The sequence below is a fragment of the Eretmochelys imbricata genome, chromosome 1 (genome assembly GCF_965152235.1).
Source record: "Eretmochelys imbricata isolate rEreImb1 chromosome 1, rEreImb1.hap1, whole genome shotgun sequence".
NCBI classification, from domain to species: domain Eukaryota; kingdom Metazoa; phylum Chordata; order Testudines; family Cheloniidae; genus Eretmochelys; species Eretmochelys imbricata.
In genome coordinates, this window is record NC_135572.1 from 127,713,516 (window position 1) to 127,724,745 (window position 11,230).

General features: G+C 40.5%; 1 protein-coding gene across 1 annotated transcript in view; it reads right to left on the reverse strand.

Annotated features, from left to right (window-relative positions):
* Window positions 1-10,624, reverse strand: part of MXRA5 (matrix remodeling associated 5) — a 29,795-nt gene extending 19,171 nt beyond the window's left edge. The window contains exon 1 of the mRNA XM_077807151.1: window positions 10,419-10,624. Coding sequence (XP_077663277.1) covers window positions 10,419-10,624 — 206 coding nt within the window. The remainder of the gene's footprint in view (window positions 1-10,418) is intronic.
* Between the last annotated feature and the right edge of the window lie 606 nt (window positions 10,625-11,230).

Genomic DNA, 11,230 nt, shown 5'->3' on the forward strand with positions numbered 1-11,230 from the left:
ATCTGATTGGGGTTTTAAGTGTCCTAAGAACACAAGAGTCTGGTCTGTTTTCATCTGGTTTACCTATTTGGTTGGTAGATTATTCTCAAGCCTTCCCAGGAAAGGGGGTGAAGGGGCTTGGGAGGATATTTGAGGGAAACAGGAACTCCAAGTGGTCCTTTTCCTGAATCTTTGCCTAACTCACTTGGTGGTGGCAGCAGTACCCATCCAAGGACAAGGAAGGATTTGTGCCTTGGGGAATTTTTAACCTAAGCTAGTAGAAATAAGCTTAGGGGGTCTTTCATGCGGGTCCCCACATCTGTACCCTAGAGTTCAGAGTGGGGAGGGAACCCTGACAGGTCCCCAGCAACAGTCCAACCTTCAGTGTCACTATGACTGTAACTGTAGAAATTCTGCCAAATCCTCCTTGCCTTTATTGGGAGCAAGGAAACTTGCCATTAGTGACACTGAGAAAAGAAGAAAAGAAATATTTTATGTCTGCACAACTAGATTTGATTTATATTATTCTTGTTGAGTGCAGTAAAACTGAGTAAGATTATGAGATAATTTTCTCTCCGTAGCTAGTGTGAGAGGTAAAGAACATCTACATAGGAATATGGCTCTACATTTCCACTGCTTCTAAAGTACAAAATAATAGTAATAATAAGAAAGACAAGAAAGAACAAAAAAAGGAGTGAAATTACATGGGAAAAGGAGAGGAGAGACAGAGAGAATGGCAGGGTTAGACACAGACAGAAGAGGAGAAAAGACAGACGTGGAAAGAGGGGAAGTTCATATTTACCTTAAATATGCACATAGTCATTCTCAACTTGGAATGAATATCTAGGAGTCTAACTCAAAGAAATTAAAGGGAGGTGGAAAATACTGTAATTGAGAGGTGACATATATGTGGCTGACCTTTTTCTATTCTAAATGAATACATACCATCAGATGGAAAGAACAGCAAGCTGAAACTAAAATAAATATTCTGTTTGGAGGGAGACAGGCACACCAGAATAAATGGAGTTACTGGGCCTCGTTCTCCAATCCCTTATGTAATTTTTACACCATTGTATTTCAGAGTTAAATGTCATAAACCCAACATAACAGGTGCAGAATCAGGATCATAATTCATTTTTTTAAAAAAATATGTAGTCAGATTCACTGGTGTCAAACTTACAATGCCAAACCACAGTAAACCCCTCTAAATCATCAGGTTCAGTTGGGTTTATGACTACTTTGCTTCACCAGAGCAGCACAAAACAATCAAACCCTGTAGGTCAATGTGGCCCATTTTATGAGCTCCTATACATGGTGGAAAGACATACTTAAAGAATCCTCTTTGCAGGGAATAATTCAGCCATCAGAAAGATTAGAACCCTTTAGCTGATTCATGTACCTCTTTCACAATTCAGTAAGCAGTTTAGGAAACAATGAACATGATTCTCTAGTACTCTTTGATCAATTTCTGCTGCTTCAGTAGCACAAACAGTCATAACTCTGACTTAAATGTCTCCCAGAGGATTGTCTTTGTGCATAGGAACCCTCGGGTGGTAAAAGGCAGCTGTACCAACTCCTCTCAAAGGGTAGGAAATAAGAAGTTATTATCCACTGACTGGATATGGCTACCAGAGCTTTGGTATATCTACAACCATTATCAAATATCTGCCCCCTTGATTGTCACTTGGTCAAGATGCTGGTGAATATTGGTATAACTCTGTTATCTACAATAGAGTTACACAAAATTATATTAGCTGAGCATCTGGTTTATAATGTTTAGCACTTTACGTCATTCATTTAAATCAGTCTCTCTAGCCTCATAATCATTTTTGTTGCTCTTCTCTGAATAAGTTTTCGTTTTCTGATGTACTCAGAAATGTACACAGTACTTCAGGCATGGTCTCACCTGTGCCATGTAGAAAAAGGTGAGGGCCTCACTGATCCATGCTATGACACTTTTGTGCATGTAGCCAAAAAGCACATTGGCTGTTTTTTGCCATCATGTTGTACAGTATCTTCATATCCAATGTGCTGCCCACTTTGATTCTTAGGTCTTATTTACACTACCGTATTCCAGTTATTAACCTCCCTATGACTATTTGTTCCCCTGTTTCTAACCTACATTGGGGAAATCCAACTCCCATTAAGACTAGAACTGGTCAAAAAAAATTGATGGAACAGTTTTCTATTGGAAAATGCTACTTTGTCGAACTCTAAAGGTTTTGTGGAAACACGATGAAATTTTTGAATGAAAAATTTCTAAGCCATGTTTCTGAATCAAAATATTTTGGAATTTCTGTTCCCTGAAATATTTCAAGATTTTGACCTTTAATCCCAATTTAGGATGAAAACAAATTTTGAAATGTCAGAATTTCTGACAGCATGGAAATTCTGTTTTCTGACCTGCTCAGCTGAGACTGAAAAAATCTTTCCACTGACTTCAGTTAATCTGGATCAAGTTCAAGACCTCTGTCTCAATTTTCTGTCCTCACTAGCATTTGCAGCAAATCCCAATTTTATAGTATCTGAAAATATAATTAACTCATAGTTTAGCCCTCCTTCCAGGTCAGATTAATAGAAATGCGAAGTAAAAGACAGCCAAGCACTGATGCTTGGAACCCTAGGTATATTTACAGTTATGTTAAACCTTACAGTTACTTTACCTTTAGCAACAAATATTTGCTGCAGAAGAAACATATCAGAGACAGTTTCATTCTACGAGTCACAAAATATACACAAATTCTGAAATCCTCCTATTTTTACTGCATTAGAGCAATGCAAGAGAAAAGCATGCAAGTTGAAAGAATACAGCTGTAGTTTCAAATACTGTCTGTACCATGACTTAAAGTAATCAGCTATTTTTAAGATAAAATTCTTCATTGCACTACAGTGATTTCTATTTGTTACTTTAGGTGTCTGAGGGAATGAAGAGGAGAGGGGAGGAAATGTAGCAGCAAAATACTTGATCCTATAGGTAAAACTTCTAATGAAACAAAGGAGAATTGTGCCTGTACAAAGGCTGCAGGATATGGATGCAAGAAATGAAGGAACTGATCTTACTCCTGCTAACTTCACTGAGAGAAGGGGATGGGGCTCTAAAAGAAAAAGAATAGGTAGACCAATCACAGTTCTCAGTTCTGGAGAACTGATTTACACTCCATTCAGTCCCACCTTAGTCACAGCTATAAATCACAGAACAGGCTATAGGGTCTTGTTTTAATTACTATTTGTTAAGGGCCAATGATGTGCTCATGGCTATACAAGTAAAAGCGTGGGCGGAGGGGAGGGAGAGGAGAGATGTATTACATCTAAAAGACAGAAACAGAGATAAGACAAAAACTGGGAAACCAAGAAATAGTGCTGGCTTGTATGTCTTTAAAATACATGGCGTGAAATCCTGATCCCATTGAAGTCAAAGAGAGTTTTGCCATTAATTTAAATAGGGCCAGGATTTTACCCATGCATCCTGCCTCTCACTCTTCTCATCTAAAAATTAAGAGGTTTTAAATGAGGTGAGGGTATAGGCCTGGAGCTTTGGGATTAGACCACATGTGTAGGGCTTGTCTACATAGGCATTTTAAACAAGATCTAATCAAATTAATCTGTTTTGAAAGCATTTGCCTACATAAGATGCAACCCATCAGTGCACACTAACTCTGCGTTTATCGGGAACTCTGGAGTCCTCCTACAAAGTGGTTGACTTTAAATGTAATTAGTTCTGTCTTTTGTTTGTGTTCACACAATTGCTGTGCACCGCTTTTTGCATATTGCCAACAGCTATTCTACAGTGCTTTGTAGGTCCACTGTTACTGTTCTTTCCATTTACTTGTGTGCTCTCCCAGCCCTGGTGTCAAGTTTCCAGGACGACCCTTCCCTTCCCTCCTTTAAAAGGTGGTGCAGAGGCAGATTTTGCCCATTTGCTCGTGGATCCTATGTGATACAATCACAATAGCATGTCAGAAGCCCCACAACATGCATTGCACAGCTGCCTGGAGCCATGCTGAGCCCCTGGATCTCATCGCCTTCTGGGGAGAAGCATCGATTTGGGAAGCTCTTGTGGCCACAGGAATAAGGACCTTTTTGTGGACATTGCAAAGCATATCTCTGTGAGGGAGCATGACCAGTGCCAGATAAAGAACAAGCAGCTCAGGAGAAACTACACTGAAAGGAGGGATAAAAAGAGACATCTGGCAGGAGACATGTAACCTGTGCATTTTTTTGATGAACTGGAGAGGATTCTACACAGTGACAGCACAACCCATCCCAGAACTATTTGAGCTTGCTTCCTGCACTCCCTACCCTCTCAGTCTAGGATGGCTGGCTCAGCCCATCAGGGGATGAGCAGCAGAGGAGCTGCCCTCTATGTGGCAGGATCTTTGGGGGATTCAGGAACCTGAGGATGGTCAGATGGAAAGCCAGCCTAAGTCCTGCCCTGCTACAGTGGACCCTGATTCCTGCCCTGTATCAACTGATCCTGAGTCCCCACCAGAAACCCAGGCTGGGACCAAAGAGTCAGATCCCCCAGAGGGAATTTCAGCATGTAAGTACCTATCTTTACAATTTATTATTGATTATTGGTGGTGAATGTGAGCTAGGAGCCCCCCGCCTTCCTCCTACCCCCTTCTTTTACTGATTCAAAATGGTGCCTGTCAGCATGGCACAGTCACAAAATGTTCCCCATCCCCCACCTGCCTCTACCCCTCAGCAGATTTGACTACCAAAAGCATTCATTGTGCAAAAATTCAACTGTTTATTGAGACAGGGTTTACAGGAAAAGAAATGTGGTTAGTTTTCATAGTTTCCATGAGGTATGAGGGCAGATTGCATACCCAGTCAAGGCACAAACAATACTACTACCTGATGAGGTACAAATGCCTTTTACCCTGCTTTCTAGCTGGCAATCATTGCAGGACCCTATTTAATTTTCTCTGCACTTTTCCCTTGTCTTCAGGGCAGATGTAGCAGAACTTAAGACTGAGAAATCGCTCCATTTTGTTTAGCACATTATAAGAAATAGCCACACACCCATGACCCCGGGTATAGCTTGCAAGCCCCTTCCACTCCTGCAGAGCTTCTGGGGGAACAATCCTGGTGAATAACTTCACGGCAAATTACACACCAGCAACATCTGCTTTTCTGAGTAAGACCATTCTCAACTGCCTAGTCGCCTGCCTCAGCATAGTCAGCGACAGGAGGGACAGCCTCAAGGGGATGTAGAGGGGATTACTATCCAGCACCACTCCCCTGCATGCCTCTTTTTACTTTGTCTCTGATGCCACAGAAGCATTTCAGCGCACCAACAAAACTGCAAAAACAAACCTGTAACATAGCTCAAACCACCCAACCTGACCCCTACCAGCAGATGAATGCAGCTACAGTAGACTGAAATCCAAATGCACTCTATGTTCTCTGAGGTTCCCCAAAGAGTGGAGGTAAAGTCACATATACATACTTTTTAAAAAAAGAAGAAGATCATAACTTGCCTGGGATACAAGCAACTGTTTTTTTCCTTCCTGCTCCCGTAGCCACTGCACCTGCAACAGCCAGACCACCAATGACAGGGTCTGTACTGCTGACAGACTGGCCAGCCTGGGGGGAGGAGAAGGGAGGGAAGGAAGACTCTGAATGAGACATTTGCAGAACACATGGAAGAGTGAAAGGAAAACTAGGCTGGCTGAGAAGTGGAGGCTGTACACAAGGACCCAATGGGACAAATACATGCAGCTTTCCTAGGAGAGCCTGGCAGTAGCCAAGGACAGTGTCACAGTTGCCAGGGAAAGAGTGGCTGTGGCCAAAAACAGCATCACTATGGCGAAGAAGAGCATGGAAAAAGACAGAAGTGCAGAGGCAACTCATGGACGCTGTCCTGAGCCAGAATGCCCTCCTGCAAAACATGGTCATGCTAGGCCTCAGTCCCATAATTTGTGACTCAGCCATGTCCTTCTGCCCCTGGGCAATGCTGGCTATGGGGACCAGCAGCAACTCCTAACCTCTGAATCCCATCAGCAGTACTCCAAGCGGCTCCCATAAACCTCTTAGATTCAGCCTTTGGGCACCAAACCCACTTCACCTGTACTCTGGCTCTTTTGAACCCCGAGCACTCAACCCACAACTGATGAGGACAAGAAGAGCCAGAAACAAAGCGTATACATGTGCCTAACTTTATGCCCTTCACAAAACTGTAGCACTTTGAGTTTTGTTTATACTGCTGCAGTAATTAAAGGTTTGTATATAGCTGGTTATTTATGAAGTTTGGTAAGTTAAATGTTTTTCCAGATACAAAGATATTATTATTCCATTGTTTTCATTAAAACTTAACTATTGTTGTTTATTGTTATTTCATAATAAAACTGCTTACAATAAATCCAAGACTCTTGATTGCATTTAACACAAAAAATCCTTTAAATAAAGCTGAAATAATTCATAGGATTTTACAAGAGCACATAGGAATGTGGCACTTCAACCACCCACCCACAATCTGCATCCCCACACCCTCCATGGGCTAACATGTTCAGACAGGAGGCTCAATATATGAACAATAGGCATCCCTGACAGCATGCCCCCAGCACGTTTGTGGAACTCTGTGGAACTCCCTGAGGTCTGCTCAAACCACAAAGCAAGTTTCCACGCCTCAGCCTCCCACCCTTCAGTAAAGCTTCCTCTCTTGCTCTCATAAATATTGTGCAAAACACAACATGCTGTTAGAATGGCTGGAACATTTTTTTTTCTGCTGTTTCCAACCTATTCCATAAACAGTCCTATCCGTCTTTCAAACAGCCAGATGCACACTCAACTACCATTCTGCAGTGAATAACCCGACAAACCTCCACACCGTTAATGGCCACCAAGCTTCTGGGACAAACAGTCCTTTCTCCATAGTTTAAACAGTACTGAGTTCTGAAAGACCTTAGTATCATGGACCCTCTCTGCAATTTTGTCTGAAGCCTGCCGCAGTGGTCCACCAGTCCTTGGAGCACTATGAAGAAATACCCCTTTCTGTTTGTACATTCTGTGCCCTGGAGGGTGGGGAATGATAGGCATATGAGTTCCATCAATTGCCCCAATACACTTTGGGAACCCCATGCATGCAAAGCCATCAATAATTTCCTGAGTGTTACTCAGTTTCATGACCTAATTAGACAGTACCTTATCAAAGCCATATGAGACCTTTAGGAGAATGGCCCCAACAGCTGATCTTCCTATGCCCAATTGGATGGCTACAGAGCAAGAACCTTCTGGGGTGGTCAGCTTCCAGATGGCAATAGTGACCCATTTTATATATATGTTGCTGAATATACTGTTGATATACTGTTGCTGAATCTCTGGAGTCAGGTCTCTACAGATCTCCAAAAAGGTAGCTCTCCCCATTTTGAAGTTCTCTAGCTATTGCTGGTCATCCTGGCTCTGCAGAACGATTCTCTCGCACCAATCCATGCTGGTTTCCCGAGCCCAGAGACAGCACTGATTGATGTGTAGGTGATCCAGAACCAGGCCTCTTGTTCCAACAGCTTGGCGTCTTCCTGTTCTTCCTCCTCCCTCCTGATGCCAGAGAAGCTGCTGCTACTGCTATCAAATATTGTCCTGGTCCTGCAGCTCATTGATATGACAGGCAAAGTCTAATGCCGAATTTGTCCAGCTCTGAGAGCTGTAATACAGCCCAAGCAGCCTGCGCATATTCACATGTCACCATAGCAGCACAGAGCATTGTTGGGGCCATATGGCTAACAGGAATTTGAAAATGGCACAAATCAGCCCAGAAAGGAAGCACAGGGTAGAGACACTGGAAACGTGACTTTTTTTTAAAAAAAAGAACTGAACCTATCTGACATCTCCAAATTCACAGCAAATATAATCCCAGAATGCAAGCTGCTCAGCAGTGGAGTAAAGGACCATGGGATATCCTTGGAGAACACTACACCCTCAGTTGGCAGCAAACTGCAGCTGTGTGTTCATTGATGTGAAATGAAAATGGAGCAGGCATTGTCTGTGCATGCTATTGGTGAAACTTGTGTACTGTGAGTTACCTGACCCGCATCAAAAAGCTTCAGATTAAACCCCTGTGTAGACACAACATTAGTGTTTTCATCCTAGTTCCCATCTATGCACAACAAAAAGCCTGCACACCATTGTCACTGAAAAACAGTAGTCCAGATAATCAGCTGGTCTAAATCAGCACAGCTATGCTAATTTCTGAAGGTCAGCTGAGGATTTGGCCCAAAAATCATAATTAATAACTAGAGCTGTGCTAATAACAGATTTTGCAGTTCACTGGCAATTCTTACAATTGAAAAAAAATAGTTTCAAGTTTAATTTAAGGTTTTGTTTCAACAAAATCAAAACATGTCATTTTAATTTTGACCATTTTAACATGTTTTTATTGGATTTTAAAAAAATAAACTTAAAGGACTTTTTCAATGAAAATTACCGGTAATTTCAAGCTGAAAAAATCGAACCATTTTGTTCTGAAAATATCAAAACTAAATGTTTTGATTGTTTAACGTTTTTTTCCCGATTGAAATAAATTGGCAAAAGTGACGGAAATTCACAAAATGAATTGGTGTAGCTGAATCTTCATTTTTCGCTGAAAATGTTTTAGCCAAAAACTTTCACCTAATTCTAAAAACAACAGCAATACACTTAGCATCATGATTTCAAATATATGACTAAGACAGTCCAAAGATTAGTAGAACAAGATTACTGTAAATAAGGACTAAGACAGAACTGTTTATAAAAGCTTGAGTAATGCTTGTCTTTACTATGTCTGGCTCATGAGAACTAAGTTCATTCACAAAATAAAGGGTAAACCAACCAAACAATAGAGAATCTCTCTCCTCCCTGTGGTAAAACCTGAAAGAGGGGCCTAAACCTGAACTCCTACTAAACCATTCTGACTGGGAGGTAAGATTTTCCCCCACCTAGTGCAGAATGGGCCATTTGTCTGGGGAAAGAAAGCTGGGAGTGCTGCCATGGAGATGTCCAATTCTCTATTCCTTTTCCATATTAGGAGGCGAACCCCCCATATTGATGGTGCCCTCCATGAGCAGATCTTTAGGGCAAGACCTCCACACAGTTGTTATAGGTAGAACTAGTAATGATGTCTATAGATAAGGTTGCTTAAAAATTTCCATCTAAAATGCTGTTCACATGCTTGTCAGACTTTAACTGTTTGGGCTGAAATTTTCCATGTCAGATGTTTGCCTCAGACTGAATTATTTTGTAAATTTTCAGTGGAAAAAATAATCAGTGAAATCATGTAATTAAAGATTGTCTAATAATGCATATGCACAAGGGGGGAAATTAACCTTTCACAGGCAACCTTAAGTCTGGCACTTCCTAAATTTTAAGTGCTTGACTTTGCAACCATATTATTCTTTTAGCATAGATTTTTGGATATAATTTTATTTAATAATGACTCCTGTGAATGTTCAATAATTTTTGCATTTTCCAACCAAAGATTCACCAAAAGTTTTAGGGCCAACTGGAGCAGTGCACACATGGCAGGACAGAATTCAACCTCTCTTCATTTCAGGTTGTTTGGCTACAGCTTTGAGACAACAACTCAAATGACTCCCTGGGGTACCATATCTGTTTAATGTAATTTAAGATTTATTTCCCATTTATTTGTGCATAAAATTTATTTTCTAAATGGGGCCCATTAAAAATTATAGTAATAGCAGATGGTCTGACATAATCACAGACCTGATCTGGGCCAACTCTATAGCCTTTTGCACCACTGGAGCAATGAAAAGGAGTAATAATGCTGTCCTAACTAGGCATCCCCTCTGTATTGTGGGAGTTATACATTATTCTGTGAGCAGTCCCATTGATTTCAGAATGGGCAGTGGAAAGACTAAACAAGCTACGAAACTATAATAGGATGCAGTATAAAAATAGGTCCTCTTCTAAAATGAATATTATTTGATGTACAGAATTAGTCTAAGATGGGAAGAGATCCTTTTTTTCCAACTTCAGTAGAGCAATTATATCAACATCCAAACTATCACTCATAAATTATAGACTTTTTCCGGTTTCTAGTATTGTTCTAAAGTTATTGTGCAAAACAGTTTACTACCAGTGCAGTTATCAATTTCCTATTGGGTGCAATATTTCTCTAAAATACATCTTATTCCAGACATTCCTACCAATGTTCATAAAATGCTATTAAAATATGTGTATAGCATTTAATAATAATTCCCATCACAATAAGTTTTGTTTGAAAAAAATGGGAACCGAACTTGGAAAATTAGGCTTGACCAAAACTTCCTTGTTACCAGTGACTCTGATGTCATTTTGAACTCAAGCAGTTATCAATAATCATCCACAATTGCAATTCTTCTCAGCAAGGATACATAACACTTTCTTCTTGCAGCATGTGTGCTGAGCTATATAGGATTATACACAGAAAATGTAAAACACTTCAGTAAAATTGCAATACAAACCCCAAATTGATTCTTTCCACATGTTTAGAGATTCTTGCTGGCACTGCTGCCAAGGATCGAAATGTGCAGTGAACTTCAGTGGGAACGTAACAGGCACATGGGCGTGGACATGCAAAAGCGATTTGTGGAAGCCCCAGAGACACAATCAGCACCACGGATAGTGCCCCAAAATTTGCCCTCTTTCGCATCTTGTCAGTTGTCTTCATTTCGTTGTATCTGTTTTATTTGTAAAAGAAAATGTTTTTATCTTTGTAAACACACTTGTAGAGCATGATCACTTAAATGATGGCTTCTGTAGGAGCTACTTTTCTTAAGGCTTCCTGACTAAGCTATAGAATAGAGAAAATGTAAATAAAGAAAACTTTGTACAAATCTATTTCTATGCAATCTGATAGGCAATTTAGGCAAAAGTCTGTGAAATATGGTGCAAAAAGAGCTTTTCTTTCAAGCTATTCTTTGCTATTTCAAAATCAACTTTTCCCCTCATTTCTATTTTACCATAATTATACTAATTTTCTGTTTCTCTGTGGTAAAATATTGTATACTTTTGGTTTACACGTATAACTTTTATGGGAGAAGGCATTCTCTAGTAGCTTAGGGCAGAGAACTAGGAGTCATTACATCTGGACTGTCATACTTTACCTCTCACTTGTTGTCTGATGTTGGTATGCAACATCATTTAAGCCAAAACTTTCAATGGGAGCTATGGATAATCAGGACTTCTAAAACCAAGCCACTTATTTAGAGGCCTAAACATGGAAGCTTAAGGAGGAAGCTTAAGCTCCCAAGTGTGAAAAGTTTGGCCTTAACAT